General features: G+C 37.9%; 1 protein-coding gene across 3 annotated transcripts in view; it reads right to left on the bottom strand.

Annotated features, from left to right (window-relative positions):
• LOC149800359 (peroxynitrite isomerase THAP4-like) overlaps positions 1-22,752 on the bottom strand; it is a 93,259-nt gene that overhangs the window by 48,321 nt on the left and 22,186 nt on the right. For all 3 annotated transcript variants that reach the window (XM_089959986.1, XM_089959987.1, XM_089959989.1), the window contains exon 4: positions 11,373-11,482. In XM_089959986.1, coding sequence (XP_089816112.1) covers positions 11,373-11,482 — 110 coding nt within the window. The remainder of the gene's footprint in view (positions 1-11,372; positions 11,483-22,752) is intronic.

Raw genomic sequence — 22,752 nt, forward strand, 5'->3', positions numbered from 1 at the left:
TTCGGACAATGACTTGAATCACTCAGTCTTGTCTTATTCGTAATGATTAGAAGTATGGGTTGAATCATTCAGTCCTGTCTTATTTGTAATGATCAGAAGTACGGGCTGAATCATTCAGTCCTGTCTTATTTGTAATGATTAGAAGTATGGGTTGAATCATTCAGCCCTGTCTTAATCGTAATGATTAGAAGAATGGGTTGAATCATTCAATCCTATCTTATTCGAAATGATTAGAAGAATGGGTTGAATCACTCAGTCTTGTCTTATTCGCAATGATTAGAAGTATGGGTTGATTCATTCAGTCCTCTCTGATTTGTAATGATTAGAAGTATTGGTTGAATGATTTAGTCCTTTCTTATTTATGATTATTAGAAGTATGGGTTGAATCACTCAGTCCTGTCTTATTAGTAATGATTAGAAGTATGGGTTGAATTATTCAGTCCTGTCTTATTCGTAATGATTAGAAGTATGGGTTGAATCATTCAGTCCTTTCTTATTTATGATTATTAGAAGTATGGGTTGAATCACTCAGTCCTGTCTGATTTGAAAACATTAGGACAATGGGTTGAATCACTCAGTCTTGTCTTATTCGCAATGATTAGAAGTATGGGTTGATTCATTCAGTCCTGTCTTATTCGTAATGATTAGAAGAATGGGTTGAATCATTCAGTCCTGTCTTATTTGTAATGATTAGAAGAATGGGTTGAATCATTCAGTCCTGTCTTATTCGTAATGATTAGAAGTATGGGTTGAATCATTCAGTCCTTTCTTATTTATGATTATCAGAAGTATGGGTTGAATCACTCAGTCCTGTCTGATTTGAAAACATTAGGACAATGAGTTGAATCACTCAGTCTTGTCTTATTCGCAATGATTAGAAGTATGGGTTGATTCATTCAGTCCTGTCTTATTCGTAATGATTAGAAGAATGGGTTGAATCATTCAGTCCTGTCTTATTTGTAATGATTAGAAGAATGGGTTGAATCATTCAGTCCTGTCTTATTCGTAATGATTAGAAGTATGGGTTGAATCATTCAGTCCTTTCTTATTTATGATTATTAGAAGTATGGGTTGAATCACTCAGTCCTGTCTGATTTGAAAACATTAGGACAATGAGTTGAATCACTCAGTCTTGTCTTATTCGCAATGATTAGAAGTATGGGTTGATTCATTCAGTCCTGTCTTATTCGTAATGATTAGAAGTATGGGTTGATTCATTCAGTCCTGTCTTATTCGTAATGATTAGAAGAATGGGTTGAATTATTCAGTCCTGTCTTATTCGCAATGATTAGAAGTATGGGTTGAATCATTCAGTCCTGTCTTATTCGTAATGATTAGAAGTATGGGTTGAATCATTCAGTCCTGTCTTATTCGTAATGATTAGAAGTATGGGTTGAATCACTCAGTCCTGTCTTATTTGTAATAATTAGAAATATGGGTTGAATCATTCAGTCCCGTCTTATTCGTAATGATTAGAACAATATATTGAATCATTCAGTCCTGTCTTATTCGTAAAGATTAGAAGTATGGGTTGAATCATTCAGTCCTCTCTTATTTGTAATAATTCGAAGTATGTGTTGAATCATTCAGTCCCGTCTCACTTGTAATAATTAGAAGTATGTATTGAATCATTCAGGCATGTCTCATTTGTAACAATTAGAAGCATGGGTTGAATCACTGAGACATGTATTATTTGTAATAATTAGAAGCATGTGTTGAATCATTCAGTCCTGTCTTAGTTGTAATAAATAGAAGTATGTGTTGAGTCATTCAGGCATGTCTTATTTGTAATAATTAGAAGTATGTGTTGAATCATTCAGTCCTGTCTTATTCGTAAAGATTAGAAGTATGGGTTGAATCATTCAGTCCTGTCTTATTTGTAATAATCAGAAGTGTGTGTTGTCTCATTTGTAATAAATAGAAGTATGTGTTGAATCATTTAGGCATGTCTAATTCGTAACAATTCAAAGCATGGGTTGAATCATTCAAACATATCTTATTTGTAATAATTATAAGTATGGGTTGAATCATTCAGTCCCGTCTTATTTGTAATAATTAGAAGCATGTGTTGAATCATTGAGACATGTCTTATTTGTAATAATTAACAGCATGGGTTGAATCATTCAGACATGACATATTTGTAATAATTAGAAGTATGGGTTGAATCATTCAGGTATGTCTTATTTGTAACAATTAGAAGTATGGATTGAATCATTCAGTCCTGTCTTATTTGTAATAATTAGAAGCATGTGTTGAATCATTCAGGCATGTGTCATTCGTAATCATTAGAAGTATGGGTTCAACCATTCAGGGATGTCTTATTAGTAATCATTAGAAATATGGGTTGAATCACTCAGTCTTGTCTTATTTGTAATAATTAGAAGTATGGGTTGAATCACTCAGTCCTATCTTATTGTAATAATTAGAAGTATGGGTTGAATCATTCAGTCCTATCTTATTCATAATCATTAGAAGTATGGGTTGAATCTCTCAGTCCTGTCTTATTGGTAATTATAAGAAGTATGGGTTGAGTCATTCAGTCCTGTCTTATTAATGACTATTAGAAGTGTGGGTTGAATCATTCAGTCCTATCTTATTCATAATCATTAGAAAAATGGGTTAAATCATTTAGTCCTGTCTTATTTATGATTATTAAAAGTATGGGTTGAGTCATTTAGTCCTGTCTTATTTATGATTATTAGAAGTGTGGGTTGAGTCATTCAGTCATGTCTTATTTGTAATGATTAGAAGAAAGGGCTGAATCACTCAGTCCTGTCTTATTTGTAATGATTAGAAGTATGTGTTGAATCATTCAGTCCTGTCTTATTTGTAATAATTAGAAGCATGTGTTGAATCATTCAGGCATGTCTTATTTGTAATAATTAGAAGTATGTGTTGAATCATTCAGGCATGTCTTATTTTCAATAATTAGAAGTATGTGTTGAATTATTCAGTCCTGTCTTCTTCATAACGATTAGAAGAATGGGTTGAATCATTCAGTCCTATCTTATTTGTAATAATCAGAAGTGTGTCTTGAATCATTCAGTCCTGTCTCATTTGTAATAACTAGAAGTATGTGTTGAATCATTCAGTCCTGTCTTATTTGTAATAATAAAAAGCATGGGTTGAGTCATTAAGACATGTCTTATTTGTAAAAATTAGAAGAATGGGTTGGATCATTCAGGTATATCTTATTTGTAACAATTAGAAGTATGGATTGAATCATTCAGTCCTGTCTTATCTGTAATAATTAGAAGCACGTGTTGAATCATTCAGGCATGTCTGATTTGTAATAATTAGAAGTATGGGTTCAATCATTCAGGTAGGTCTTATTTGTAATAATTAGAAGTATGGGTTCCATCATTTCAGGCATGTCTTATTTGTAATAATGAGAAGTATGGGTTCAGTCATTCAGGCATGTCTCGTTTGTAAAAATTAGAAGCATGGGTTGAATCAACGAGATATGTATTATTTGTAATAATTAGAAGTATCGGTTGAATCATTAAGTCCTGTCTTATTTGTAATATTCAGAAGTATGTGTTGAATCATTGAGGCATGACTTATTTGTAATAATTAGAAGGATGGGTTGAATCATTGAGACGTCTTATTTGTAATAATTAGAACCATGGGTTGAATCATTCAGGCAGGTCTTCTTTGTAATAATTAGAAGCATGGGTTGAACCATTCACTCCTGTCTTATTTATGATTATCAGAAGTATGGCTTGAATCATTCAGTACTGTCTTATTTACGATTATTAGAAGCATGGGTTGAATCACTCAGTCCTGTCCTATTTGTAAAGATTAGGACAATGAGTTGAATCACTCAGTCTTGTCTTATTCGTAATGATTAGAAGTATGGGTGAAATCATTCAGTCCTGTCTTATTTGTAATGATTAGAAGTATGGGTTGAATCATTCTGTCCTGTCTGATTCTTAATGATTAGAAGAATGGGTTGAATCATTGATTCCTGTCTTATTCGTAATGATCAGAAGAATGGGTTGAATCACTCAGTCTTGTCTTATTCGCAATGATTTGAAGTATGGGTTGAATCATTCAGTCCTGTCTTATTTGTAATGATTAGAAGCATGGGTTGAATCATTCAGTCTTGTCTTATTCGCAATGATTTGAAGTATGGGTTGAATAATTCAGTCCTGTCTTATTTGTAATGATTAGAAGTATGGGTTGAATCATTCAGTCCTGTCTTCTTTGTAATGATTAGAAGTATCGGTTGAATCATTCAGTCCTGTCTTATTTTATGATTATTATAGGCATGGGTTGAATCACTCAGTCTTGTCTTATTTGTAAAGATTAGGACAATGAGTTGAATCACTCAGACTTGTCTTCTTCGTAATGATTAGAAGTATGGGTTGAATCATTCAGTCCTGTCTTATCTGTAATGATTAGAAGTATGGGTTGAATCATTCAGTCCTGTCTGATTTGTAATGATTAGAAGTATGGGTTGAATCATTCAGTCCTGTCTTATTCGTAATGATTAGAAGAATGGGTTGAATCATTCAGTCCTGTCTTATTTGTAATAATTAGAAGTATGGGTTGAATCATTCAGTCCTTTCTTATTTATGATTATTAGAAGTATGGGTTGAATCACTCAGTCCTGTCTTATTTGTGAAGATTAGGACAATGAGTTGAATCGCTCAGTCTTGTAATTCATAATGGTTAGAAGTATGGGTTGAATCATTCAGTCCTGTCTTATTTGTAATGATTAGAAGAATGGGTTGAATCATTCAGTCCTGTCTTATTCGTAATGATTAGAAGAATGGGTTGAATCATTCAGTCCTGTCTTATTCGTAATGATTAGAACTATGGGTTGAATCACACAGTCCTGTCTTATTCGTAAAGATTAGAAGAATGTATTGAATCATTCAGTCCTGTCTTATTCGTAAAGATTAGAAGTATGAGTTGAATCATTCAGTCCTGTCTTATTCATAAAGATTAGAAGAATGTATTGAATCATTCAGTCCAGTCTTATTCGTAAAGATGAGAAGTATGGGTTGAATCATTCAGTCCTGTCTTATTTGTAATAATTAGAAGTATGTGTTGAATCATTCAGGCATGTCTCACTTGTAATAATTAGAAGTATGTGTTGAATCATTCAGGCATGTCTCATTTGTAATAATTAGAAGCATGGGTTGAGTCATTGAGACGTATTATTTGCAATAATTAGAACCATGTGCTGAATCATTCAAGCATATCTCATTTGTAATAATTAGAAGTATGTGTTGAATCATTCAGTCCTGTCTTATTCGTAAAGATTAGTAGAATGGGTTGAATAATTCAGTCCTGTCTTATTTGTAAGAATCAGAAGTGTGTGTTGAATCATTCAGTTCTGTCTCAATTGTAATAATTAGAAGTATGTGTTGAATCAGTCAGGCATCTCTTATTTGTAATAATTAAAAGCATGGGTAGAATCATTCAGACATGTCTTACTTGTAATAATTAGAAGTATGGGTTGAATCATTCAGTCCTGTCTTATTCGTAAAGATTAGAAGTATGGGTTGAATCATTCAGTCCTGTCTTTGTAATAATTATAAGTATGTCTTGAATCATTCAGACCTGTCTTATTTGTAATAATTAGAAGTATGTGTTCAATCGTTGAGACATGTCTTATTTGTAATAATTAAAAGCATGGGTTGAATCATTCAGACATGTCTTATTTGTAACAATTAGAACTATGGGTTGAATCATTCAGGTATGTCTTATTTGTAACAATTAGAAGGATGGATTAAATCATTCAGTCCTGTCTTATTTGTAATAATCAGAAGCATGTGTTGAATCATTCAGGCATGTGTCATTTGTAATAATTAGGAGCATGGGTTGGATCATTCAGACATGTCTTATTTGTAATAATTAGAAGTATGTGTTCAATCATTCAGGCATGTCTTCTTTGTAACAATTAGAAAACTGGGTTGAATCATTGAGTCCTGTGTTATTTGTAAAAATCAGAAGTATGTGTTGAATCATTCAGGCATGTCTTATTTGTAATAATTAGAAGTATGTGTTGAATCATTGAGACATGTCTTATTTGCAATAATTAAAAGCATGGGTCCAATCATTCAGACATGTCTGATTTGTAATAATTAGAATCATGAGTTGAATCATTCAGGTATGTCTTATTTGTAACAATTAGAAGTATGGATTGAATCATTCAGTCCTGTCTGATTTGTAATAATTAGAAGCATGTGTTGAATCATTCAGGCATGTGTCATTTGTAATCATTAGAAGTATGGGTTCAATCATTCAGGCATGCCTTATTTGTAATCATTAGACATATGGGTTGGATCACTCAGTCTTGCCTTATTTGTAATAATTAGAAGTATGGGTTGAATCACTCAGTCCTGTCTTATTGTAGTAATTAGAAGTATGGGTTGAATCTTTCAGTCCTATCTGATTCATAATCATTAAAAAAATGGGTTGAATCTCTCAGTCCTGTCTTATTGGTAATTATTAGAAGTATGGGTTGAGTCATTCAGTCCTGTCTTATTTATGATTATTAGAAGTGTGGGTTGAATCATTCAGTCCTATCTTATTCATAATCATTAGAAAAATGGGTTGAATCATTCAGTCCTGTCTTATTCATGATTATTAGAAGTATGAGTTGAGTTATTCAGTCCTGTCTTATTTATGATTATTAGAAGTGTGGGTTGAATCATTCAGTCCTGTCTAATTGGTAATAATTAGAAGTATGGGTTGAGTCATTCAGTCCTGTCTTATTTGTAATGATTAGAAGAAAGTGCAGAATCACTCAGTCCTGTCTTATTCATGATTATTAGAAGTATGGGTTGAGTCATTCAGTCCTGTCTTATTTCTAATGATTACAAGTATGGGTTGAATCATTCAGTCCTGTCTTATTTTATTATTATTAGAAGTATGGGTTGAATCATTCAGTCCTGTCTTATTTTATGATTAGAAGAAGCATGGGTTGAATCACTCAGTCTTGTCTTATTTGTAAAGATTAGGACAATGAGTTGAATCACTGTCTTGTCTTATTCATAATGATTAGAAGTATGGGTTGAATCATTCAGTCCTGTCTTATTTGTAATGATTAGAAGTATGGGTTGAATCATTCAGTCCTGTCTTATTTGTAATGATTAGAAGAATGGGTTGAATCATTCAGTCCTGTCTTATTCGTAATGATTAGAACTATGGGTTGAATCATTCAGTCCTGTCTTATTTGCAATAATTAGAAGTATGGGTTGAATCATTCAGTCCTGTCTTATTCGTAAAGATTAGAAGAATGTATTGAATCATTCAGTCCTGTCTTATTCGTAAAGATTAGAAGTATGGGTTGAATCATTCAGTCCTGTCTTATTCATAATGATTAGAAGAATGTATTGAATGATTCAGTCCTGTCTTATTCGTAAAGATTAGAAGTATGGTTTGAATCATTCAGGCCTGTCTTATTTGTAATAATTAGAAGTATGTGTTGAATCATTCAGGCATGTCTCACTTGTAATAATTAGAAGGATGTGTTGAATCATTCATGCAAGTCTTATTTGTAATAATTAGAAGCATGGGTTGAATCATTGAGACATGTATTATTTGTAATAGTTAGAAGTATGTGTTGAATCATTCAGTCCTGTCTTCTTTGTAATAATTAGAAATATAGGTTGAATCATTCAGTCCTGTCTTATTTGTACTAATTAGAAGTACGTGTTGAATCATTCAGTCTTGTCTTATTCGGAAAGATTAGAAGTATCGGTTGAATCATTCAGGCATGTCTTATTTGTAATAATTAGAAGTATGGGTTGAATCATTCAGTGTTGTCTTATTCGTAAAGATTAGAAGTATGGGTTGAATCTTTCAGGCGTGTCTTATTTGTAATAATTAGAAGTATGGGTTGAATCATTCAGTCCTGTCTTATTTGTAATAATTAGAAGTATGGGTTGAATCATTCAGTGTTGTCTTATTCGTAAAGATTAGAAGTATGGGTTGAATCTTTCAGGCGTGTCTTATTTGTAATAATTAGAAGTATGGGGTGAATCATTCAGGCATGTCTTATTTGTAATAATTAGAAGTATGGGTTGAATCATTCAGGCGTGTCTGATTTGTAATAATTAGAAGTATGGGGTGAATCATTCAGGCATGTCTTATTTGTAATAATTAGAAGTATGGTTTGAATCATTCAGGCATGTCTTATTTGTAATAATTAGAAGCATGGGTTGAATCATTCAGTCCTGTCTTATTTATGATTATTAGAAGTATGGGTTGAATCATTCAGTCCCGTCTTATTTTATGATTATTAGAAGTATGGGTTGAATCATTCAGTCCCGTCTTATTTTATGATTATTAGAAGTATGGGTTGAATCATTCAGTCCCGTCTTATTTTATGATTATTAGAAGTATGGGTTGAATCATTCAGTCCTGTCTTATTTATGATTATTAGAAGTATGGGTTGAATCATTCAGTCCCGTCTTATTTTATGATTATTAGAAGTATGGGTTGAATCATTCAGGCATGTCTTATTTGTAATAATTAGAAGCATGGGTTGAATCATTCAGTCCTGTCTTATTTATGATTATTAGAAGTATGGGTTGAATCATTCAGTCCCGTCTTATTTTATGATTATTAGAAGTATGGGTTGAATCATTCAGTCCCGTCTTATTTTATGATTATTAGAAGTATGGGTTGAATCATTCAGTCCTGTCTTATTCGCAAAGATTAGAAGTATGGGTTGAATCATTCAGGCATGTCTTATTTGTGATAATTAGAAGTATGGGTTGAATCATTGAGGCATGTCTTATTTGTAATAATTAGAAGTATGGTTTGAATCATTCAGGCATGTCTTATTTGTAATAATTAGAAGTATGGGTTGAATCATTCAGGCATGTCTTATTTGTAATAATTAGAAGTATGGTTTGAATCATTCAGGCATGTCTTATTTGTAATAATTAGAAGTATGGTTTGAATCATTCAGGCATGTCTTATTTGTAATAATTAGAAGTATGGGTTGAATCATTCAGGCATGTCTTATTTGTAATAATTAGAAGTATGGTTTGAATCATTCAGGCATGTCTTATTTGTAATAATTAGAAGTATGGTTTGAATCATTCAGGCATGTCTTATTTGTGATAATTAGAAGTATGGGTTGAATCATTGAGGCATGTCTTATTTGTAATAATTAGAAGTATTGGTTGAATCATTCAGGCATGTCTTATTTGTAATAATTAGAAGTATGGGTTGAATCATTCAGGCATGTCTTATTTGTAATAATTAGAAGTATGGTTTGAATCATTCAGGCATGTCTTATTTGTAATAATTAGAAGTATGGTTTGAATCATTCAGGCATGTCTTATTTGTAATAATTAGAAGTATGGGTTGAATCATTCAGTCCTGTCTTATTTATGATTATTAGAAGTATGGGTTGAATCATTCAGTCCCGTCTTATTTTATGATTATTAGAAGTATGTGTTGAATCATTCAGTCCTGTCTTATTCGTAAAAATTAGAAGTATGGGTTGAATCATTCAGTCCTGTCTTATTTGTAATAGTTAGAAGCATGGGTTTAATCATTCAGGCATGTCTTATTTGTAATAATTAGAAGGATGTGTTGAATCATTCAGTCCTGTCTTATTCATATTGATTAGAAGTATGGATTGAATCATTCAGTCCTGTCTTATTTATGATTATTAGAAGTATGGGTTGAATCATTCAGTCCTGTCTTATTCGTAATCATTAGAAGAATGGGTTGAATCTCTTAGTCCTGTATTATTTATGATTATTAGAAGTATGGGTTGAATGATTCAGTCCTATCTTATTTGTAATGATTAGAAGTATGGGTTGAGTCATTCAGTCCTATCTTATTTGTAATAATTAGAAGTATGGGTTGAATCATTCAGTCCTGTCTTATTCGTAATGATAAGAGGTATGGGTTGAATCATTCAGTCCTGTCTTATTCGTGATGATTAGAAGTATGGGTTGAATCATTCAGTCCTGTCTTATTCGTAAAGATTAGAAGTATGGGTTGAATCATTCAGTCCTGTGTTATTCGTATTGATTAGAAGTATGGGTTGAATCGTTCAGATGCATTAAAGATATGTGATCCTGAATACTACTTTTGCAATGAATTGTTGTCTGAGACAGAGGCAGATGAAAGCAGTCTTTCATTTCTCCTAATCCATTCCAAAGAAGTCTAATTATTTTCTTAATGCTAGTTACTTAGATGTCTTGAGGACATTATTGGGGATTGGCTGTTTCGTTATGACATCCTTAGAGACGTAAGTTTTATATAAATGTCAAATTTATCCAAATATTTGCAAGGCATAAATTGCCTGGATGCAAAGAGCTCTTACAAGAAGATTTAACTATGCATCTGAGATCCAAACATCATAACAATTATTTTTGAAGTCAGACAAATTCAGTTTTCAAGTTTGTGCTTTTTCAATGAAACTTTGTTAGGTACAGACAATTTACTTGACTTGATATCATTTCACAACTTAACCCTTTCTCTTTCTTGCAATGATAATACATTTGTGTCTATGACAATTAATATTAATGTCACAGAATCTGAAAGAAGGCTACCACCCCATGATAATTAATAGTGATGTCACCAAATCTGGAAGAAGGCTACCACCCCATGATAATTAATACTGACATCTCCAAATCTGGAAGGTTACCATCCCATGATAATTAATACTGATATAACACAATCTGGAAGAAGGATAACATCCCATAATATGGTGAATCATCATTAGGGTAAAATGCACTAATATGGTTTTGTGGATACTCTGTTCATAGTTAAACCTGTCTTAAAGATCATCTATAGAAAGCAATCACCTGCATTAAATAACCATTTTTTCAAATTCAAATTACTGTAGAACTGAACCTCTATTTGGCAATCACTTGTCAGAAAGGAAACTTTTTCTGTGATTTTCAGAAATGTCTGGTTTAAAATTGCATTTCTCAAACTGTCCATTCATACATTTACATGTACAAGACAAAGCCTGACTATAAAAACAAGCCAGTCATGTAACTGTTGCTTTGATACCTATTTAGAGGACCGCCAAAGACAGACTGTGCATACCATTTCACACCGAAACCAAGTCTCAAATAAACTCATTTCTCTGAGCTATTTTGCAGTAGGTTGTTGTTGTTGTTCTAGGGTTTAACGCCATTTTTCAGCACAAGATAGGCAATAGATGGCAGCCAGTATAACTGGCGGAGGAAGAACCCTGGAAAACCCAGGGAAGAACCACCGACCCACGCGAAGCTGCTGACAGGCTTTCCCATGTACCCACACTAGACGATCCTTGGACTCGAACACACGCAGACAGAGGTGAGATGGCAGTGATCCGGAACGGTGAGCACTTCAGACCACTTGGCCACTCAGGGCCCCACTTTGCAGTAGGAGTAACTTACCTGTATTTTGTGCCCCAATCAATGCCACCTGGTTAGTCCCTGGTTTAATCCTAATGAAACCAATTTCTCTGTGCATTGGTTTCTTTGTCTCTGCATGCCATGCATAGAAACTGAAATATGAAATATAATAATTAGAAACTTTCTAATTTTAAAAAATATAATTTTTTGTGCATAATTGCTATTATAATTACTATCACCACAACTCCCCCTTTGAGACCCATGGGTCATAACTCCAAATATGTTTTAAAAAAGTTTGTGTCACACTGCTTTCTCTGCATTATGTAAAATTTGGTCCAAACAAAATCAAAAACTGTACTGTATTTGCCATTTATTTTAAAAGCAATTTTTCATGTACTGTATGTTCTGGGACAGAAATTTGTTTTTGAGTTATAAGTTTTGGGATATCTCTTCAGTCATAATATTGATGTTCAGCTGATAAAATGATTAACAGGGCATCATTGTAGGATTTAATAATGAAGGCATTTGAAACCTGCATCTCCAAAGAATGCACTCAAACCTAGATTTGATTACAAATAATAAAATTAAAAAACTGGTCAGTGTTTTTCACATCTTTCTTTCTAAATCCAAACTTTTGAAGAACAAATTTCTTATAAATCTGTGTGCAATACTGGAAACTAGAAGTTTGCATTATGTACAAAATTCTTTAAATTTAAATATTTTTATGCTATCATGCCACTATTCCTATCATGAAATACATACAATGGTCTCCATTGCATTTATCTGAGTCTCGGATTCGGCCAATGTGGATATGTGAGAAAGCTTGCCAGTAGCTTCTCGAGGGTCGGTGGTTCTTTCCGGGGATTTCCCGGTTTCTTCCTCCACCATTAATACTGGCCGCCATGTATAGCCTATCGCGTGCTGAAAAATGGCGTTAAACCCTACAACAACAACAACAACAGCATTTATCTGTTTTATTATGGTATTCAGTACACAATACTAATATCTACATTTATTTGGATTTTAATTACTTAAAATATTAAATTTAATATTACTTTCAACAGTGTGAAGTGTTGTTTATCATCTGGATTATACTAGTAAGTATATTGCTTCCATTATCATGCAAGTCCAAATAACTCATATTAGTATTATATTTTGTATTTTGCTGTAAACTGTGATGCAATAAAAATTATGATTTGATCTATATTTGCCTTTTTTGTAAGTTATGTCTAATTCCCCTTAGACTGTAATGGCTTTATTCATTGTTTTCCCAACCCTTTGATTGTGCCACGAATATGATACTTGCTTTGTGCCAAGCAGACCTATATACAGTTAACAGTTTTTTTTAACTTCCTGTGATCATGCTGCCACTACTGAAATCTATTCAGTTGTGGCATAAGCTTAAACAGATTTCACAGAATGTATGCTCAAAGTGTCCCTTATATTGCCCCAACTGTTTCATTGTTTCAATTTATTGTCAAACTTCCTGTGAAAACGGGCAAAAAGAAATCAAGGTCTGCTTCTCAGCCTAGTTTGTATATAAAAATTGGCACACTGAAAAGAATCCAAAGTCATCTTCCATGCTTGGCTTGCATTGTCAATAAAATAACCTTTGTATTTTAACAACCCATTTGAAACAATGTTTTTTTTTCGTACCATGTGTGTTTAGCCACCACAAGTTTTTACTGTTTAATATCTTGTTACCATAACTGATACAAACAGGCATTGATGTATGCAAGGTACAAATGCATACACAGCCTTAAAAATTGTTAAGAATACTTTTATAACCTATGTTAGAAAATTAATGTCATTTACAATCATATTAAATGCAATTAATAAATATTTTGTGTGCTAAATATTGCTATATGGTTAACCTGGATATAATACACTTTGCACCATACACCAAGTCATGTGTGAATTGTTGGTGCATTAAAGCATTTGTTCTTTCTCTCAAACTGATCTGTGATCTTGTCAGATCCAATTTGCAGTCTGATAACATGCTGAAAGTCTTGAGGAGGACCAAACATGATTTGTTTATCAGTGAACAATATGTCAATGTTTTTACTCAACATAAGCAATAAACACCATGGATGTTAAGCTTCATCACTGCATATGATTTTGGACACGTTTCTTGTGCACATAAATTATGTATGAAAAACAAAATAAAAATAAAGAACAGTACAAGGTTAGTTTCTTTCAGCATGTTATCAAATAAGTGTTATATTTACTACTTTACGATAACATGTAGCGGTGGGGGTGACATCATGGCAATTTCTTTCACAGTTTCAGTCAGCATTGGAGGATTTGCAAGTGATGTGTTGATTTCCCCTTTTCTATGAATTGCCTCCTCATTGATAAATTATGCTTGAGGATATTCATTTTATTGTTGAAATGTTCTGCCCATCATTGAAGTATCTTTTGTCCTGTCAGTGAGCAGTGTGGTGTTGTCAGCTCTCAGTACGGGATGTTCCCGATGACTGTGGCAAGTAGATTGTCTTTAGAGGTTCTTCATGTCATCCTTGTCTGTGTAGGACTGAATTTATGCCTTAGTGCAGAGTTTGCAATGGACAGTCCTCGTGATGTTGCTGAAGGCTGCCTTTTGTGGACAATCTTTCATTTAGGACTAGCTAGACACCTTAATATGTATCATGGTGAAAACCCCATTTCAACATGACATTCCATTTAGAAAGAGTTGCAATAACAAGAATTTCAAAACAACTGCCATAAGCATTCATATTGGATAACAGATTAGCATACATTATATGAAAACATTCAGTGCAAGCCCCATGATCAACCATCCAGGTATCAGTAGTAGTAATGTTGTTGTTGTTGTGGGGTTTAACGCCATTTTTCAGCACGATAGGCTATACATGGCGGCCAGTATTAATGGTGGAGGAAGAACCCGGAAAACCCCGGAAAGAACCACCGACCCACGAGAAGCTACTGGCAGGCTTTCTCACATGCCCACATTGGCTGAATCTTAGACTTGAACCGCCGCAGACAGAGGTGAGATGGCAGTGATCCGTAACGAAGAGCGCTTTAGACTACTCGGCCACTCGGGGCCCCCAGTAGTAGTAATAAGATAGATGGCTACCATCATCATCATCATCATCATCATCATCATCATCATTGGCGACTCGGTCTCGAAAGACCATGCGAATAGCGCCCTTGGGGTGTTGTCTGTCTCTGTTGGCAACGTCTGCTGTGGCTGTGCAGGCCTATACGTGAGTGACAGTCCCTACTGCAGTTGGTGCAGACATACTGGGAAGTCTGCGTTACTGTGGTTGTTGTTGCGTTCTTCTTTCTCTTACGTTTCTCTGTTGCCAACTGGCCTCTCCTCGCATCAGCGACTGATATGCCATTGTTTACCATCAGTCTCCAGGTGCCTCGGTCCTCAGCCAGCTCTTCCCAGCCATCGGGTGAAATGTTGCATGCCTTCATGTCCCTCTTGCACACATCTTTGAAACAGAGTGAGGGGCGTCCGACTCTTCTCATGCCAGTGGCCAGCTGTCCATATAAGATGTCCTTTGGCAGCCTTCCATCCTCCATGCGTCGGACGTGACCCAGCCATCGAAGGCGGCGTTTAATTAGCAGGGAGTACATGCTGGGGGTACTTGCACGCTGCAGGATCTCACTGTGTGGAACACGGTCTTGCCAGCTGATTTTCAGGATGCGTTTTAGGCACCGTATATGGAAGGATTTGAGCCGGCGTTCTTGCCTCATGTAGGTACTCCACGTCTCACTTCCATATAGAAGGGTGCTGAGAACGCAGGCCTGGTAGACTCGGACCTTGGTGTGCTCTGTCAGCACGTTGTTTTCCCAAACCCTCTTTGTTAATCTAGCCATGATGGTGTTTGCCTTTCCAAGCCTTCTGTCCAGCTCCATGTCAATCGAGAGAGTGTTGCTGATGGTTGACCCTAGGTAGGTAAAGTTGTTGACTGCTTCCAGGGTGACACCGCTGATTTTGATTGAAGGGGCAATGGTGGTATCTTGCACGCTGACATTTGTTTTTTCCAAGCTGATTGTGAGACCAAACTGCGTGCAGGCAACAGCAAAACGGTCTCCCAGTCTCTGGAGGGCTTCCTTGGTGTGGGCCACAAGAGCTGTGTCATCTGCAAAAAGCATCTCCCTGATGAGCACAGCTCTCACTTTGGTCTTTGAGCGCAGTCGTGCCAGGTTGAACAGCCTCCCATCAGACCTGGTGTGTAGATATATGCCATCCGTGGACGTGTCGAAGGCGTAGGACAGGAGCAGGGAGAAGAAGATCCCAAAAAGTGTTGGTGCCAGCACACAGCCCTGCTTCACACCACTGTTAATTGGGAAGGAAGTTGAGGATGATCCATCATACAGGACTGTTCTCTTCATATCTGCATGGAAAGAGATTATCATGCTGAGGAGTTTTGGGGGGCAACCGATCTTACTCAGAAGTTCAAAAAGGCCCTTCCTGCTGACCAAGTCAAAGGCCTTGGTGAGGTCGATGAACATCATGTAGAGTGGTTGACCTTGCTCTCTGCTCTTCTCTTGGAGTTGTCGTAGGGAGAAGATCATGTCTGTCGTCGACCTGCCTGCTCTGACGCCGCACTGTGATTCCGGGTACACACAGTCTGCCAGCAACTGCAGCCTGTTGAGTATGATGCGGGCATACACTTTACCAACAATACTCAAGAGCGAGATCCCTCTGTAATTATTACAGTCACTGCGGTCGCCCTTGTTTTGTAAAGGGTCACAATTGTGGCATCACGCATGTCTTGGGGGACTACTCCTTCCTCCCAGCAGCGGCAAAGTAGGTCGTGCAGTGGTTTAATCAATGCTGGTTTTCCACGTTTGATAGCTTCGGGCGGGATGCTGTCACTACCTGGTGCTTTGTCATTTGGAAGGCAGTCGATTGCTTTGCTGAGCTCCTCTAAGGTTGGCACTTTGTCGAGCTCTTCCATGGTGGGCAGATTCTTTATGCTGCTGAGGGCTGCATCAGTGACTGACGTTTCTCGGGAGTATAGTTCTGAGTAGTGCTCCACCCATCTGGCCATCTGTTGCCCACGGTCTGTGATCTTCTCTCCCGTCAGGGATTTCAGGGGAGTGACCCCTTTCACTGTAGGGCCTAGAGCCTTCTTGATGCCACTGTACATGCCTTGGATGTGTCCGGACTCGGCACTGCGCTGGATTCCTTCACACAGTTGTTGCCAGTACACGTTCACACACTGTCTAGCAATGCGTTGGGTGTTACTTCGGGCACTTCTGAGAGCAGCAAGCGTCCGTTCATTAGAGCATTTTTTGTAAGCTATGAAGGCTTTTCGTTTCTCCTCGATTTGTGGTTCCATCCTTGATAGGTGTGCATTGAACCAGTCCTGGCTGGGTCGTTCCTTCTTGCCAAACGTTGACATAGCTGTACTGTAGATGGCACCCTTCATGGCGTTCCACTTGGCTGTAGCGTCATACTCAGGCAGGTCCTGGATAGCCTTGTTCAGGGCAGACACATACTCCTCCACCTTGGCAGGGACTGACATCTGTGCAGTGTTTATGCGAGGACGTCCTTTTGGTTTTGAGCGGTGTAGCGCGTGTGGCTGTAATCGCACTCTGCTGCCCACGAGGGCATGGTCGGAGTCGCAGTCTGCACTGTGGTAGGTTCTGGTGGAGAGGACGCTGTTAAGGGCAGAGCGCCTGGTGATGACCAAGTCGAGTTGGTGTCAGTGATGAGATCTGGGGTGTTTCCATGACACTTTGTGTTGTGGCTTACACTTGAAGAAGGTGTTTGTGATGCACAGGCCATGGTAGGTGCATAGCTCCAGCAGTCTCTGGCCGTTTTCGTTGGTCTTTCCAGTGCCATGATATCCGAGGCAGGTAGGCCAGGACTCCTGGTCCGCACCTACTCTGGCATTAAAGTCGCCGAGGAGGAATAGTGGTTCATTTTTGGGGCATCCTTTGATCTGTTCGTCCAGCTGCCCATAGAACTGATCCTTCACGTCTTCTGATGACGTGAGGGTTGGGGCGTAGACACTGATGATGTTGACAGGACCTGAAGTAGTGGTGAGGCGGATGGACAAGAGACGCTCAGTGCCCCCTGTGGGAGGTTCAACCGAGGCCAGGAGATTGTTTTTGATGGCAAGGCCCACTCCGTGCTGACGGGGCTCCTCAGGTTCTCGACCCTTCCAGAAGAAGGTGTAGTTTTCCTCTCTGAGGGAGCCACTAGAGGCGAGCCTGGTTTCCTGGAGGGCAGCTATGCTGATATTTAGTCTGGTGAGTTCTCTATTGATGATGGCTGTCTTTCTGGTGTCGTCCACTTCTCTGAGGTCGTCGGAGATGCCTGTACACATGGTGCGCACATTCCAGCTTGCAAATCGAAGAGTTAGAGTCTTCTTTATTGGTTTCTTGTTTCTTTTGTCTGGTGTGGAATTACCGTCTGCTTGTCATGCTGAACAACACACTGAGCTCCAGACACCCACTGGAGCAGGCAGACGATGGCGGGTCAACACCTTATTGACTGGGGGCTGCCCGGCTTGAGGCGGGCGATAGTTGGCCACTGGGACACGATGATCCCTCCCACCGTCAAAGCTGACCCATGGCGCCCTTCCCTACGCCAATCGGGTGGGACTTATAACCCGTAAACTGTCAGCTTCCGTGTTGTAGTAATAAGATAGATGACTACCAAGGTGACCATAATGGATGTGCACTATTTTCGTTTAGATCAAACTAGACTTTGAGATGAAAGTATCTGTAAAGTTTGGTGGCAATCCTCCCAGTAACAATAACAAACTTGTGCTAATAGATGCTGGACAATGGACTAAAGCCTTACTGCTCCATGACCAGCTGAACTAAAAAGCTGAACACAGGCTGAATTACTCATTTGACAGTTTTAATCTATATACCTGAAAAATGTTCATGAAAATTAACCTCAGGTAAACTGATGATTTTGAACATACTACTGGTATAATGAAAATTCTGAACATGCTTTGTTGGATTTAATGGCACTTTTGACATTTTTATTGCCTATACCATGCTGGGCAGCAAAGGACAGTTGCCATGGACACACCAAGGCAGCCAACCCAGACTGGCCTCGGTGGATATCAAACCAGCAATCCTTGTATTACAAGTCTGATGCTCTCCCATCTGAGTTACCTTGGCATTAAACCCTACTACAACAACAACAACCACACGCTGAGGAAGTTAAATATTTGTGCTTAATGTTAGTCATACATGTCTAACCATGGCATAACGAGGAATCTTAAGAATAATTATTTAATGCTAGGTCTTACTTGTTAAACCATGATATAACGAGGAATCTAAACAATAATTACTTAATGTCATGTCTTACTTGTCTAACCATGGCATACTCTCAAACCCTAACAGATTATTAGTGCAAGATAAGTGAGTAATCGTGATCTACTTTTTATAGGGGCATATTATTGAAATTATTTTTATCTATATTTGTTTTTGGACAACTGTCCTGACAGAACTTTGAAGGAAAAAAGTCCCAACATTTCAAAAATGTATAAAAACATAAAATAAAGCTCTACTGGCCCAAACCTCTAATCAGGCCATCTAATGTATGCAAATGTTCTAGCATACGTTTGTGTAAAAACTAGCTTCTCTGAACTGACATGTATGGACAAACAAAACCCCAAGACTAGGGGTGAAATGATGCATGTTGATACAATTCTAGATACATATCCTATGATAGGATACATTACTGATACACATATCAACATGACTTTATCTTCATCTTTAGTAGGTCTCTCAGTAGTAGGATGGTGCTGTTTTTATATTAGGCAGATATAGGCTTATCATCTGTTCGTATGTTTTCCTCATCCTTGACAAAAAAGAAAATGCTTCCAAACAGGCTAAATCTCTAAGAGACAAACTTGAGAAAAGTGACTATGCATGTCAGCCAACAGATTCTATTGTATCATGATTCAAAACATCATGTTCAAACATGGAACTTACAGAGATCACTTTCATCTCATGAGTTGTAATCTTCGTAAGGTGACTGATCTAAGTGGTAATCTTCATAAGGTGACTCTGATCTCATGAGTGGTAATCTTCATAAGGTGAATATGATCTCATGAGTAGTAGTCTTCATAAGGTGACTGATCTCATGAGAGTTAATCTTCGTAAGGTGAGTTAGATCTCATGAGTGGTAATCTTTGTAAGGTGACTCTGATGTCATGAGTGATAATCTTCATACCGTGACTATGATCTTGAGACCTCAGAGTATACCAAGCATGTAACCCATTTCAGCCATGAAGCAAGGGCTTGAGGGGTGATATCCTTTTTCCCTGCTTTCAGCAGAAGAAAGAGGCACTTGCACATGCCATGACTTATCTATGTGCATTTCAAGTAGTGCTTGAGTGTGCAAACAGGCTCTTGTCCTGTCCATGTAGAGAGCAAGTGAATGATGACTCTGATTACCAACAGACAGTAACCTATTTTTGGCTACACAGCCTGGTTGTGTAAAGAGAACCACTGAACCATCTTTATCTGAAGATGGTTCAGGTCAATAGAAAGGGTATGTAACTTGCTCACAGGAATCTTCCTGCGTAGATCTATCCCTAGATCGAATAGATAACCAGGACTTGTCTTATCTGAGAGGGGCTATCAGAATAATCTTGCATTTCCAACCTCATAACTTCTAGATTATTTTTGGAAACAAGACCATGGGAGGGTAGGCAAATGCCCACAACCCCTCCCAACTGACTGTCAAAGCATCCATGGCCCAAGCTTCTGGTTCTGGGACTGGAGAGACAAAGGTGAGCAAGTCGTGATTCCACCCTGTCGCAAAAAGATCAATCATCATATGTCCACAAAGTGCACAGATGTGAATAAAGACTGACTCATGGAGAGACCATTCCGTCAGAAGGACCTGACCTCTGCTATATAGAGTGTCGCCCAAGACATTGAGTTTGCTAGGAATGTGATTTGTACATTAATATGGAGTTTATCGCACCAACATAGAAAATGATAAATCAGAACACACATCAGATTATCTGGTGCCCCCCTGTATGAGGCATGTCACCACCAGAGAGTTGTGGGACATAATGAGGACTGTTTTGCCTGAGAGTTGATCCTTCCAGAAGTGAAAAGCACTGATGACAGACTTCATTTCTAAAAGATTGATATGGAGAGGCCTACAAGCCGCTGATGTTAGTTAAGTCCGACAACAGGTGGGGACCCCATCCATACACACTGACGTCGATACATACCGTTATTTCCACTTGGGGCTTCTCCAGCAGGATCCTCATTGTCAGCCAACCTGGGTTGCACCACTGATGCAGGAATGATCATATCTTGGGTGTGATCATGACTGTTTGATTGGAGGGACTTGAAAAGTCTGCCATTGTGCTAGCAATGTCATTGGTGAGGGCACATACAAAGACAGCTGAGTATGATCAAGTCTGCAACTGTATTAAAATATCCAAGGAGTTGCAAGAACTCTTACTGAAATCCAAGTCTTGTTGGAATCGGAATCAACAAGTTCAACAATCCTGATTATGTAAACACAAGGAAGCCATACCAATTCAGGTTAGTGATAAACTCCATACCCAGAGTGACAAAAAGCTGGGAAGAGAGAGGTCAGATATTCCCCAGTTCACTAGAAAGCCTAGATGATCTGTAAGTGAGAGAAGATCATTTCTGCCATTGAGCAGAATAACACTTACCATATGTTTCTGAAGGATGTCGTCCAGGTACACTAAGTCAATCCAAACAGGATGATGATGCAAACTATAACCACGGTAAAAGCTCAAGGGCTGATGTTGCATTCAAAGGGTAGAACTTTGAAATGGTAAACTGGATCATGGTAAGCAAAACAAATAAATTCCCTTGACGTGACATGGACAGGGACATGAAAATATGCATTGGTCAGGTTGAGAAAGATGGCATGATCATCCCATCAGATGGAAAGACCAACTGCTCCTGCTGTCTCCATGTTGAATTTTGGTGGCAAAATGTGTTGGTTGAGGCAACTCAGGTTGATGGTTGGCTTCAACTTTCTATTTGCCTTGCATAAACAAACAACATGGAATTGTGCACAATCTCCACTGCCTGTTTTTCAGTGAGTGACCAGATCTCCTGTAGTAGAAAGGCATCATTCTCCCAAGCTGATGGCACATCCATGAAGAGGGGTAGAAAAGGAAAGTGGAAGAGTTGCATACATGAAATCCAAAGCCCCTCTTAAATGACCTGGATCACCCAATCATTCTGAGGGAATTAGGTCATCCAGTGAGCCTGAAAGTACAAAAGGCAGTCACATAAAGGTACACTGTGGCGGTGAGGAGAATTAGTCAATATCTAAAGTTAGGAGGCCTGAAGGCAGAGAAACTTGGTTCCTTATCACCTCTGTATGGTTGCCTCCTAGTTTAGTTAGACTGTTGTCACCTGACACTGGGCAGAAATTGATATTGCACATTTGACTGAAAAGATCCCTTGTCCCTAGTCCACTTACTGCCCCTCCACAGTGGTGGGGGCTGATTGCTTTGAAATGCCAGTGGCTAATTGAAGAGACAGTTCCTGAGCTGCCTGCCTTAAAACTTCTTAAATTTTTGTCCTCCAAACAGGGTAATCCATAAAGCCAGGGTACAATGAGACTTGAGTGACATGGACCACAGACATATGCCACATCATATCAGGCCTAATGCACTGGCCATGGAAGGGTGAGCTGCCTGGTTAATGACTTTAGAAACTGTCAGTTTCCTCCCTAATGTGGTCATTGCTGGATTTCTCAGCAAGCTGGAAAATTGACAATGAGGCCAAATCTAACACTGAAGATGTGGCAACTTCATTCTGGACTAGCTTTGTTGTGGCATGGAACACATTCTTGTCCAATTTGCAAAACAGTGCAGCGGACTAGTGAACTGCTGCTATATTTTTGTCATGGGCTAGGAGATTAGTACCAAAGGCATCTGAATGAGTTTTGTACCAGTGAGATGAGATTGTCGCTTGAATTTGGATTACTTTTTTTTAAAGCCTTACAATCCTCTGGGTCACCAGTTCTACTTGACTGATCTCCATTAATTGTAGCCTATTTGTGAAGGAGCCAAAAGGATGCCATCTCTTCATCCTCATCAAAATCTACCGATGCTTTAACTTTATATTTTTCAGTAGCGGTATAAATTTCCTCAACTACGGCATGATCAGATCTGAGTATGGATGATTTGTAGGAGCTTTGTCACACTCACTGTCTGTTGAGTCCTGATCTGGTTGCAATTCTGGATAAACCATACCAGGTGGTATCAATGCTCAATTATATCCTCTTCAAAAATGTTACATGAATATATGAAAGTCTGGCACTACTTGAATAGTCAGTTGATTCGCCTGGCGTCTGGGCGGCCTGGATGCTGGTGTTATAGATGACAGTCTGGCAATTGCCAGTACCAGTCGCTAAAACAGCCTAGCTGGCTGGACAGATTTCTCATTGAAATCTCCATTACAG

Source organism: Sinohyriopsis cumingii, chromosome 5, assembly GCF_028554795.1.
Source record: "Sinohyriopsis cumingii isolate HCF-2022 chromosome 5, ASM2855479v2, whole genome shotgun sequence".
NCBI lineage: Eukaryota > Metazoa > Mollusca > Bivalvia > Unionida > Unionidae > Sinohyriopsis > Sinohyriopsis cumingii.